This window comes from Grosmannia clavigera (genome assembly GCF_000143105.1).
Source record: "Grosmannia clavigera kw1407 unplaced genomic scaffold GCSC_108, whole genome shotgun sequence".
Taxonomy (NCBI): Eukaryota; Fungi; Ascomycota; class Sordariomycetes; order Ophiostomatales; family Ophiostomataceae; genus Leptographium; species Leptographium clavigerum.
The window spans coordinates 1,431,506-1,444,089 of NW_014040837.1; the positions used below are offsets into that span (position 1 = coordinate 1,431,506).

The window sequence follows — 12,584 nt, forward strand, 5'->3', positions numbered from 1 at the left end:
TCTGTAATGTAAAACGTTGACAACGTAATTTAATCACAAATATAACACTTCTCCATCAAAAACTAATATTGCACGCGAAACTCATCAATCACTGTCACAGGATGAATAAATGTGGCATTGCCAAATCGAGCAGTCATAAGACCGGCTCTAGAAGAATAAAGGATCACAAACACAGCGAGCAATCCAAGAAGGGTTCAGGCCCAAGCCATCGAGGCAAAACTAAATACACGAAAATTGGAAGGTGACATCAAGTCGTTGCTTACACGCACTGGGCGTAGTCTGTGGATGGTCAGCAGGTGAAATCAGTAGTGGGAGGCCATTCTGGGGGTGACTTACAGGGGTTCCACAGCTTGCAGGTGTACGGGGTGACACAGGTGGTCGAGCCGTTCCAGTTGGAGCCACCGCACTGGTAGTAGTGAGGGACCAAGGTGCCGTTGGTCTGAGCGAAGCCAGTAGCCACGGCGGTGGATAGGGGCCGTGTAGCCGTGACGGTGACGGTGACAGAGGCACTCTCGCAGTCAGACTCAGCAGAGACGGCAGTAGCCTGGGTGCGGGCAGCCGAAACGGCAGCAGAGGTAGTCGGCTGGGTGCGGGCAGCCGAGACAGCAGCAGAAACAGTCGGCTGGGTGCGGGCGGCCGAGGTGACGACGGCAACAGTCGGCTCCGTGCTAACAGAAGAGACAACCGCAGAGGAAGTCGGCTTGGTGCGAGCAGCCGAGGTGACAACGGCGACAGTCGGCTCCGTGCTGGCAGACGAGACGGCCGAAGAAGTCGGCTTAGTGCGAGCAGCCGAGACAGCAACCGCAGAGACAGTCGGCTGGGTGCGGGCGGCCGAGGAGGCAACGCCGGTGGTGAAGTTGGAGAAGACGGCAGAAGAGTTGACGGCGTGGTTGGTGCCGACAAACGGGCCGCTGCTGCCAAACTTGAACGGGGAGGAGCCGGTGGTCAAGGGCTTGGTCGAGGCTGAGGCGGTGGTAACAGCCTTGGTCGAGACAGCGACGGTGCTGGCGGCCACAGAAGAAACAGCAGAGGTAGCGGTGCCGTCGGTGACACTGAGGCTGTAGGCCGAGACGGTCAGGACGGCGTCAGAGCCAGTGAAGGGCTCGGTGCCGGCACCGACGCTCAGCAGGAACTGAGTGCTAGGGAATCCCTCGTTGGCGATGAGGTAGGTGAAGAATTCGCGCAGGTCACCGGAGAAGCTAGTCTGCTCGGTGGCGGCAACGAAGCTGTAGACGGTAGTGTCGCCGTTGGGGCCGCTGTAGAGCTTCCAGCTGACACCACCAATGGTCGGTGTGGCAACGGTGGAGCCGGTGGACGAGATGGGACCAGCACCACCGAGGGCAGCGAGCCAGATCATGATTTCGTACTCGTTCGAGCCAGAGGCCGTGGAGGAGGTGAACAAGTCGTAAGAGACATCGGCGACGATGTTGCTCCCAGAGTAGCTGAAGCGGTTAGCGTAATTGGACAATGGAAGAACGGGAAGTCGTCTAGGGTGCACTCACCTCCAGTTCCAGGTGGTGGGGATCTTGCTGATCGCCGAGATCTGCTTCTTGGCAATGGTGGCCACGGCGTTGGCATACGACTTGACCTGGTTGGAACCGCCGGACCAGGACCACGAAGTAGACCAGGCAATGGTGTCATCGGCAACGCTGTCGATGGTGGTGCACTGGCTGCCGGTGCCCTGGGCCTCGCCCCACAGGTCCTGGAAGACGGTGTAGGCGCCGGTGGCGACGGAATCCCACTGCCCGCAGATGGTGGTGGCGCGGGCCTGCAGCACCTTGGATGGCCTCTCGATAGCGGCCGCAGAGACGCCAGACACCAGGGCGGAAGCGGCAGCGAGGAGAACGGCAGACTTCATGATGGGAAAACTGGGAACCAAAAACAAGCGGTGATTGTGTATGTGCTGGGGTTAAAGAGTGGACAACTAAAAGCTGAGTTGGGGTTTTGAATAAAAGAGCGTGGAAACACAAGTGTTTAGAAACGAACGAAAGACGACAAAGAGCGTGTGAAGAGCCAGAAGCTTGGAGGTTCGAGCCTTTCTGTCGACGGGACGGGCTGGCGGCCGTGTTAAATACGCTGGCATCGCGGCCGAGGATTCCACATTTTCCACGTCCTAATCCAGAACGAGAGCCGTCATATTAACAGAGTGGAGTGCCGGGCCGTTTCACTACGCCAAGCCCCTGGAGAAATCCCCAGGCCAGCTTCCCGGAAAGTCCCACAGGCTGGCCACCTTGGGGCTAGCGGTTTCATAATGCATACTACCTTCGTATGCCCATCTCGCTACCGGTGCTCGCTTGCGCAAAAAAGCGGGATTTGGCGTTTTTCCAGCGTCGGAAAATCTGACAACAGCCGCGAGAAACAGGCTTCTTTGGACTGCCCCTGAATTTCATCTGATGAGCGTCCACACAAACGGATCGGACGAGTCGTGGCATCATTCTAGAACACGTAGCTGTGGACGCCTGCAATAACAATTTCGTACGAGAAAGGTACATGTAGACTAGTAAGAGACGCTCCTAGAAATAAGCGAGCACGCCAGCAAAAAGCGAAAAGAAGCCTACGGAGTACTGCTATCCACACTGCTCCGTGCGTTTGCTGACTCAGCCAATAAAGGCGGGGCCGACATCACCGCTTAGGAGCGCTAGCAAGGCGTTGACGAGGAGCTTGGGCACGATGGTGAGGGTGGAGATGTCGAGCATCGACGACATGGTGGTCCGAGTCTTGCAGCCAGTCTGTCTATTGCCGTCGAGCGCGTTGATAAGCCAGCCAAGTGCCCTGGGAGCGCCGAGCACAGCCAGCGTGGCGTGCTCGGAGACGAGGTCGCGCGTGTAGTGGACGGAGGCGCCGCCAGCACAGTACTTGCTGACGAGATCGTCAGTGTCGGCGATCGGGCTGACCTCGTCCCGGCGGGACTTGTAGACGTAGAGCGGGATTGTGGGCACGTGGCTGCCGAGCGCGTTCTCGTTCAGGATGGCCATGACGGCCGGTGACGTGAAGACGGACGGGTCGTCGACCATGGCGGTGATGTGTGTGTCGAGCAAGAAGTCGAGCATCTCATTCACGAAGCAGTTATCGCGCACCCGAGCAAACTTGGCCCGGTACTGCGGCAAGATGCGGGTGTCGACGATCTGCTGCACCAAGGGATACTGGCGCGAGATGCCCATGATGCCGACGGGAAGGAGACCGGCAAAGGGCGTGCGGTCGATGGTGGTGATGACGTTGGAGATATTGGGCACGGTGCCGCCAAGGGCCACGCCGACGATGGAGGTGGCCAGCTCGGGCGCGTAGGCCGGCTGCAGCTCAGCCGCCCAGGCCGACGCGAGCGAGCCGCCCGAGTAGCCCCAGAGGCCGACACGGGCGCTGCTCTGGATGCCCGTAAAGGCAGTCGAGGCAAGAGCTGCGCGGATGCCGTCCAGCGTGGCGTGGCCCGACAACAGGTTGGCCAGGTATGCGCCCACGGGACCCTCGTGGTCCGGCAGGATGACCACCCAGCCTTGCTCCAGGCCAGCCTCAATCAGCAGCAGCTCAGCCTGTGTGGCCATCGTGCCGAGAAGCTCGCCTGTAGCCGACTCCAGCTGCAGCGCGTACGACGGCCCGCAGTTGACCGACGCCGCGTCCTCGGCCACCTGGTATGACAGCACCTTGGACAGGTCTGCGTTGTGCGGCACCAGCACCGTCAGCACCGTCGCTGTGGCTTCGCCAAAGTTGTCCGTCGTCCGGTAGTGGATCTGCCAGCTGGCCTCCAGGTTGACCGGGTCCATCGAAAAGGCCGCAATCGGCGCTGGTGGCTTGCGGTAGCCGATGATCTGCCCCGGTGCGTACGCCGAGATGTTCGCTGGCACGCTATAGAACAAGTCCTCGCTCGGCAGGATCGTCGACCGTTCTGCCAGCGACCGTGGGTCGTTGACCGACTCCGTCACCGGCATCGCCGACGACAGGCCCGACAGCAGCAGCGCCGCGAGCAGACAGACTTGCTTGGCCATGGTACACGAATTAGGGGCAGCGGAGTGCAAAAGCTGGGGCTGAGTGCGTGTACGAGATCGTATAGTCTGGGAGACGCGGCCTGCTGCACATGGCTAACACCGACCGCACAGACAGCGGGGCCATGGACTGTGCTTTATACCCATGATAGACGGACGGGCCCTGTCCTCTATGATCTGCAGGCTGCTGTCCGGTGATGTCAAGCACCCCTCCTCCTGCTGCCTTCCTTTTGACCATACAAACATAACCCCAAGACCAACAGGTCTTTTGTCGGGATCTGCACACGCATTCGACGCTGTACGAGCCCCGTCAACAGCACAAGAGACTGTGTTCTGGGCGATCACAAGCTTTACTTTCCCAATCAAGACAATCTGCAAGTACCGCCTCCCTCATATCAACGTAGTCCTGCTGCCTCGCCGCCGTTTGGTGCGGAGTAGCGACGCTAATCTGTTGTCAGTGGCATAGTTCTTCCATTGGGCATCTACGATGTTGGAAACCTTCAAGTATGCCGATCAGTGTTAAAATTTTGGGTTGTTACGTCTAGCCTTATTTGTAAACGCAACTGTATATGTAAGTCTGGTCAGGTGCCTGTGCTATCAACTTGGTATATATCTGGTTGATATCGCACCTCCTGACGTTGCAATAAATTCCCTCTCGTTGGTGGCGCCGGTACTTTCGTCAGCGCATTGGCAACCGGGATGCTGTGATACTGAAGTATTAAAACATAGCGTTCTGTTGGTATATTTGACAGCTGTCATGGTAGCTGCCGAAAATGTAACTCGTCCTGCCACCAACATCGTTTGGCAGGTGTCAGTTCGAGTGCCCCACTTCTACAACCAGACCTCGTCCTTGGGGCCACTATTGTTGTAACCATTCGTCACGAACTACGCTGATCCCATCAATGTAACTGCAGTCTTCTGGAAGCGATGGCGGCGATCCTGATTAAAAACAATATTTATGGGGATCATGTTGAAAGCAGGATACGGACTTCTACTATGTACGAGCATCATCTCTATTGCCGGTCTTTCATAACGATGGCCACGGATTTCGAGGATTTGCATAACAAAATATGTTTTCACAACCAAAGCGAAAACGAAACGAAAGCAAGGGACGACTTTTGGTATAACAGAGTGGCATTTCCCTTTCCCAGATTTTGCTTTCACAGGAAACGTGTCTAATTACAATGCCGTTGAAAGCCGTGCCCATATCAATCGGAGCATTTACGACTGGGATGATGACATTGGACCTATCCGAAGTCGGCGCACCGTCCGGCTCGTTGGGCCGTTTGTATGAATAAGTCATATACCACCCTGCCTACCACACTGTATGGTATGGGAGCCCTACTTTTACACTATGGTGCAGGGGGTGCGACAGCACAACTTTATAAGTCGAGCTGCCATTTCCTTGCACAAAACAAGATGCCATCACACACAGCAAGCCACACGATTCGAATCAGCTCTAGATCAAAAGTTTACCAACACACATCTGCCAAAGCCCGCAGCAAACGCCGCATAATGTAAATCAAACTTAGCACCTTTTGGAAACTCCTAATTCTTATTTTCCGATTAATAAGCAGCTTTCCCCTCCGCTATAACCTGGGTGTGTGTGATGATATATCATGGATTAGTCATATAAACCTGCCTACTATGCTGTAAGGTACAGGTATGACAATTGCCAGTTGACAACTTTACATGCTCTTCCTACGAGAATCATCTATTTATTACAAGAGATCCTGCTAGCCCCTACCGCCAAAGTTCGTCTGACAACTTTTGCGTGTCCTATTATGAAGGGTTGCCGGACTCTAGTTGTTAACTTGACAAGGTTCCACTCGCAATGCACATGCAGGTTAGATTCATCGGGAACCATCCTGTGGACTGGAATCCTACGACTACGACGGACCCACCATCAACTGCTGTCCAGACCGAAGAGCCCATAGCACCCAATCCTAAATCAGTCGGCGAAAATGATGACGATGACAGTGGAGCACCTCGAACAGATGCTGATGTTTGGGAAGGCTTCAAGCAATTTCTCAAAGCGGCGCGCGACAATCTCCTGCCTCATTCTGACGATGACGGAGTCGACTATAATACCAGACAGAGAATGAACATCACACTCCTTCTGGAAATAATGGAGGATTCCAGCACTAGAATCAAACGACTTAGTGTTACAGAAATGCAGCATGACTTTATGCTATATGAACACGACGACAATCTTCAGAATTTGCGACGCTTCTATAGGAGCGTTTTTGCTGTTCTGGATTTTCAGCTTACCAATGCTTTAAAAGGCTGGCTGACCAAGAGCAAGCAAGCACGCGAGACTGCCGATCGTGCGGCCCAGAGACAAGTGCCCATGTGGTACGGCGGCCGTTGCTTTCTTTCTGGTACAATTGACCCCCAAGGGGCGCATATTGTGCCCGTAAGGGCCAAACAGGCAAATCTTGCTGAAGCATGGGATCTTCTCTGTTCATTTTAGCCACAGAAGAAAGTTGAGAATCATGTTATTCCTGGAAACGAGAAGAGGAACATTTTACCTCTGAATGCCCATGCACATGTCATGTGGAACCGCTTCAGATTCGCCCTAAGACCCATTCAGCATCCGGTCGCTTCGCCGGAGCTTGGGATCTCCATCCAAATGGTCTGGCTCAGAGGAGCGGACGACAAAAACAGCAGTTTTGTCACAGAAGATTGGGATCATGCGAGATATGGAAGTATAAGTGACTACCGCCGAGAACAGTATCCTCCCATCCACCACGGCGACGTTTATGAACTGCTGACAACCGATCCCGACAAGTACCCGCTTCCCAGCGAGTATTTTTTGCGCCTACAATTTGGGATCCACAAGATCCTTGCCGGAATCCGTGCTGCAGCCGCCCTCCGCATCATCTTCGGCGGTGATCCACCAGATGACCAGGGCCCGACCGGCTACGATGTCGAAGTGCCTTCGATTTGGCAGGTCCTTTTGGATGATGCTGTTTTGGAAGGTGTTCTCAGTGAGGAGCAGGCAGAACTCTGGGGCAAGGCATTCATCAGAGAACATGTTGATGCCGCACTTTCATTGGGCATTGATCTGCCGGAGACAAAAACGGGGTCTTCCTAGAATGAAGATGCTGAGTCTCGCGGAGGGTTAAATTTCCTTTTATCTGAACACCAGAAGGTACAGCAGCAAATGCAGAAACAGATTCGACAGATGCAGGAAACCGAGAAGCTTATTCAGGAACACCAAAGCGTGATGTATGAGCATATGCAGAAGCTCGCCGCCGCTGTTGATCAGCAATCCTCCACAGGCGCCGGAAAAGGCGAACCAGTGGAACCACCGGCGAAGATGGGGCCCGTGCAGCAGAAAACGGCTTTCAATGCAACGGAAGGGCCGATAGACGACATACTCAGAGGCGCGACACAAGCCATGGAAGCTCTGAATGTCGGCGGGAATTCAGCTGATGCGGGTCTCGGTGGGGGACAGGCGGCTGTTGCCAAGACATCTCCCCCGTTGCAGCACGATTTAGATCTACCGAGCTCGTCCAAGGGCAAAGGCAAGGAAACAGAAACGACGACCGCTGAGAAAAAGTCTGGAGAAGCAGTTGGGCACGATACTTTGATCCCCAGGAATCCTGAGCAGGAGAAGTACAAACGCATGTCGGCGCAAGATATTCAACAGCATTTCCACGACGGACTGGGCAAGCTAGAAGATGCGTCGAGTAGTGCTCAGAAACAGTTCAGTCACGAAAAGACTAGGACCGTGGCCCATCCCCCATCACAGATACCATCCCTGCGCCAAGCCCTCCAGCTTTGTCAAGCTCCGTGCAGCCCACTGGCCTGGGGCTTCGTCTACAGCAAAGCTCGTCTGCCGGAGAACACACTCCTGGCCAGGCAAATTTGATGGCTAAGCCCCGACCTAGTACCTGCCCACTATCATCACGAACCTTGGCTTCGTCCAGCTGCTTACGAACCAGCTCCCAGGAACTGCGTGAGACTCTGATAGAACGCTGCATTTAAAACCCGTATGTAATCTCATTATGTGATTGCACTCTGGGTCGTTTGCATTACAATGCGGTGTTGCTTTATAGAAGTTGAATTATATGTGTCTTAGTTGATTCGATAAATACGGATGCAGAAGGCTATACATTAAGTAACAACCATCTAGAAGTGTAAGGTCAATACTGATGTCCTAGTCTCTAGTTTCTTACACATGTCCTTATATCTTCCCCCTTTTTGCTGTGCTAGTCCTTCCGTCATCTCTTCCCTCATCATGATAACAATCTGTAATTCTCACAGTCAAACTACCCCCTCTCAATTTTTTTTCCTCCATGCGTCTTCCTCAATTCTCCTGCAAAAACGATCCCAGTGCCTCCTGCATGTCCCATCCCTGAGTTGCCGCCCGCCGACCCATCTGTCGACATTGTATCAGCCGCTCGGCGATGTTGTCGGGACATACAAGCTTGTACAAGTGCGTTTGCGCGCACTGACCTGCTCTCAGCACCCGACCAAGCGCCTGCCTCTCCTGGTCGTGGTTCCAGTACGGCTCCAGGATAAACGCATAGCTGGCTCGCGTGAGATCCAGGCCCTCAGCTGACGTCCCAATGGTTGCGATCAGCACGCGGCTTACGCCTGCATCGTCGGTGCTGGCCATCTCTTTCACCACAGGACCCTCAAACGGGGCTAGCAACTGACGCCTCATTTGCTGGCTCGTTGTGTCCAGCACCAGCGACACCGGCAGCCGCCCGCCATAGTGGTGATGCAGCGCCAGTGCCACTGTGTATGCCACCAACGGCCGCGATGTGAACACCACTGCACTCTTGGCCAGTACGACTTTCGCGCCTGACAGCAGCCGGTGCGGTGTGGTGTCGATCCGCATACTGTCCAAGATTCCGTACAACGTGTAAAGCTTGCTGCTGTACGCGCAGAAATTCGCAATGTGTGGCCAGTAGGGCGTATTGGTCCAGCTCTGACTGTCGTTTGGCAGCGGTTGCTGGAACCCCTCAAAGTCGCGCGTCCGGAACTCAAACTTTCGACCGTAACGTCCCACGAGGGGTGGCGACATCTGCATATATCGGGCGAGTGCTGGAAATACAGCACAGAGTTGGAGGTCGTAGAAGATTGCATGAGGCCCGCGGTCGGTGCTTCTTCGAGACGCAAACTCCTCCAGCGTGAGAATTCGGTTGTCACCCGGGCTGTCTTTCCTCTTGTGACGTCGCTTCTTCTGCTGTGCCGCCAGCACGTACTCGTGGTACTGCTCTCGGATCTGACCGGCAACATTGCGGCTGAGCTCGGAGACCAGATCACGAACGCTCTCGTCCGTTGGACACAATCGCTCCTCAATTTCCAGCGGTGGCAGCTTTTGAATGGGAAACTTGCCCAGGAACTCGTGGTCGCCCGCCCGAGCCACAGCTACCAGCCTGAACAGCGCCAGACGTCGAGTTGTAGCTACCTCCGCCTGCTTCCGAAGATCAGTGCGCCGCTTTTCATGCACCAGTTGTCCGGTCGCCGACTCATCATGCGCCTCTCTTGACATGGCCTCCACCTGGGACACCAGTGACCGGCTCTGGGCGTACCAGGCCTGTAAGGCGTCTACCAGCTTCTTTTGGTTCAAAGTGCGGCGCTGCAGCCATGACGGAATCGACGACAGCAACGACGCCCGCAGCTCGCCACTCCCGTACGGACTGGCCAGGATGTCCACGAAGCACTCTAGGTCGTTGGGATCCTTGGGTGTCGGTGTAGCGCTGCAGGGATACACGAATAGTGGATACTGCGACCGGCAGACCATCTTCCGCACTGTCTTCCAGAGAAGCGTGTCTTTCCCCTTTACTTTGTGGGCCTCGTCAATGAACACCATCGATGGCTGGAAGGGAAACGCCACGTCTGTCTTCAAAATGCTACCTCGCATTTCTGCCTGTGGAAACCCGGGATTGTATCGCTCGTGCGCTTGCTGGATCTGGCCTATTGTGCTGCCGATCTTGAACGCGTTCGCAAGCGCCACAGACGATGGCACAACCACCAGTGGACACGGCACTCTGCATCGACTGGACAGATGGTAGCTGTTGGTATCGTCCTTTTTCTTTTTCCCCTCCACTGGAACCACCGTTGCGAGTATTGGCGCACATGCCGGCACCCTGGAAGATATTGTATCGACCATGAGAAATCGCTTGAGCACGTCCGGCGTCATGCGGTGAATTGACTCTCCGACACGCACACAGACGAGTTGGAAGAAAGGGTCATTTCTTTGCCTCGTCGTGGGGGTCTTTCCGATCAGATTTTGATCATGTCCATCGTCGTCTTCGTCGTCTTCTTCGTCTTCGTCATCCTCATCTTTGTCGCCTGGGGGAAACATGTCGACCGCGTCAAGATCCACATACGCCGCCAACTTCGTTGTCCAGTGCGCCAGCAGGCTCGGAGGCACGATAAACAGTGCTCCAGGCCCCGGAAGAGTATCCATCAAGCGATTTGTAGGCAGGCGCTTCACACATGGACAGGCAAAGCCAAGCCTGTATGTGCCGGAGGGACACTCCGCGCCTTCAGTCTGCGGCCGACCTTTGTTCGGCTGCGGCAAGTGCCGGCGACAAAATGGATGGCGGTCATCGTCAGCCGCCCATTCCTTCATCACCTCCAACTTCGCCATGTGGACCAGTGCAGCCACTACTGCAACGGCCGTGGCCTGCAGCGTCTTGCCCAACCCGAAGCCATCTGCCAGCAGCGTACCATGCAAGCCGGTCAGCTCGCTTGCCGCCAGCATTCGGAACACGGACCACATCTGGTCTGGACGCAAGGTGAGCTTCAAGCCGACAACCCGATGCCGATGTTCAGGGTTCTGTGGGTCACAATCTCTGGCGTCGTGCCCAAAGAAGCGGCAGGCATGGAGCCACAGTTCATGCTCTTCCTTGACAGTCAGTGGGAAGGCCTGATCTGTCTCCACCATGAGCTCGTTTAGCTCATCAGCCTCTTCCAACGACCCCGGCACGGCAGCGCTGTTCTTTCTGCTGTTGCCTTCGTCATCGTCCTCAATCACGATCGTTTCCGTCTGTGTCAGTGCCGAGCGAACAGGTGTGAATGGAGGGACTGCCGTCCCTACTGCTACTGTCGGCTTAGGCAGCTTTGGAGATTTGGTAGACTTCGGTGCTTTGGTTGGCTTGAGAGACTTGATCCGCTTTTTTGGAGTAGACGGCGCTCGTGGAGTGACCGGACCGAATGAGTCGTTCTCAGACTCTTCTGGGGCAAGGTCATCACATGATATATTTGTTTCTGATTTTGCCTCTCTTTGCTCGATTGGTTCTTTGCTTTCCAAGCCCCCGGCAGCCGGGCTCTGGGCAGCTTGGCTCTGTGCAACAGGAATTAGAGCGACTGGCGATTCGCAGATAGCGGAAGCCCGATTCGCCACCGGTATATTTGTCTTTGGGATAATCATTTCCGGTTGGTCGGACAGGGAACTCTCAATTGAGGGCATGATGGGATGACCCTGGTCAGTTTCCTGCTCATTCTCTGCAGCTTGCTCAAATTGGCGGTCTCTCAGCGTGAACCAGAGCCGCGGTGCCAAGTTCGCCTGTTTTTTGTAGAGTGGCACCCCTCCATAGTGATCGACCTGGCGAAGAACAGACGTGAGATGTCTTGCATGCTGAATCGCTACCTCCCCGTGGCTTGGTGGGGGAAGAGCTAGCCAGATTGTTCGTTTTCCTCTGCTATTATCAAGACTTGTATCGTCATCGAGCCCAAGCCGACTGCTGAGAAATGGCCACACGGTGGAGAACTCGCAAACTTTGGTTGGGGGGTTACGGTTTCTTTCAGGCTTGCACGCAGAGCCGTCGGGTATCTCATTGCTGCTCTGGCACATATTCTTCACCTTTTCTTCGAACACGACAGCATTGGTGGCGGCATCCTAAACCGCCAGCTCAACGTCTGTTGTGTCCGCCCGAACAATACGTCCAGCATAGACACGCGAAAACGCATGATGCACACGGCTGATTGTATCGTTAGAACCGATGTCGCGCAAACGTTGGCGCTTCCAAGGGGGGATTATGGTGGTATTTGGGGTCGAAGGCGAAACGGTGCCAGAGGGCGACAATACCGACACCGCTGGAGACGTTTTGGTGGTCGAAGAAGGGTTCTGTTGCATCTGCTCAAGTCAACCAACAGCCCAAAACCAAAACCTGGGAAATGAAGGCACAGATCACGCACCTCCTGCAGAGTTCGCTTGGCGAGATTGATGGGCGTTTGCGGTGGCTGCGTTGCCGACCTGGCTAGCATGGGCGAGCCCTGAGAAGGCATTTCGGACCTTTCTGGGGATGACTGCATATCGATCCGTCAGACACTGATGGGCTGTATGTAGTAAGGGCAAGCAGTTGATGATGAAACATGAAAACCTTAGAAAAGCTGTGAGAGTTTCACTCTTCGCCGAGCAAGAGAGCGTGATGGTGAAATTTGATGAAGTGAAACAAAATATCGGGAAATGGAAAAGTACTGAATACCGAATGTGACTGGGGGGCTTCAACTGGTCACAATAAATCTAGGGGTAAATAAATCGATGTGAAAGATGGGGGGAAATGGAGATAAGGAAATCTCAAACAGAAGCTGAATTCTGCCTGCTGGCACAAGTGAAATTGAAGTGAGCAGAAATTTGGT

General features: G+C 54.7%; 4 protein-coding genes across 4 annotated transcripts; 1 reads left to right on the forward strand and 3 right to left on the reverse strand.

Moving 5' to 3' along the window:
- Positions 1–259: 259 nt before the first annotated feature.
- On the reverse strand, positions 260–1,858 carry CMQ_6763 (xyloglucan-specific endo-beta-1,4-glucanase precursor; the record flags this gene model as incomplete). The annotated part of the gene is made up of 3 exons (XM_014320449.1): positions 260–279; positions 337–1,442; positions 1,503–1,858. The coding sequence occupies 3 exons, from the start codon at positions 1,856–1,858 to the stop codon at positions 260–262; spliced, it is 1,482 nt and encodes a 493-aa protein (XP_014175924.1).
- A 739-nt stretch (positions 1,859–2,597) lies between these two features.
- CMQ_6967 (lipase 2) lies at positions 2,598–3,980 on the reverse strand (the record flags this gene model as incomplete). The annotated part of the gene is made up of 1 exon (XM_014320653.1): positions 2,598–3,980. One exon carries the CDS (start codon positions 3,978–3,980, stop codon positions 2,598–2,600), a length of 1,383 nt encoding a protein of 460 aa, XP_014176128.1.
- Positions 3,981–5,817: 1,837 nt separating this feature from the next.
- Positions 5,818–7,854, forward strand: CMQ_6614 (uncharacterized protein; the record flags this gene model as incomplete). The annotated part of the gene is made up of 2 exons (XM_014320300.1): positions 5,818–6,393; positions 7,132–7,854. 2 exons carry the CDS (start codon positions 5,818–5,820, stop codon positions 7,852–7,854), a joined length of 1,299 nt encoding a protein of 432 aa, XP_014175775.1.
- A 438-nt stretch (positions 7,855–8,292) lies between these two features.
- On the reverse strand, positions 8,293–12,230 carry CMQ_6661 (DNA/RNA helicase; the record flags this gene model as incomplete). Its single annotated transcript, XM_014320347.1, has 3 exons — positions 8,293–9,985; positions 10,328–11,547; positions 12,141–12,230. 3 exons carry the CDS (start codon positions 12,228–12,230, stop codon positions 8,293–8,295), a joined length of 3,003 nt encoding a protein of 1,000 aa, XP_014175822.1.
- Positions 12,231–12,584: the final 354 nt, after the last annotated feature.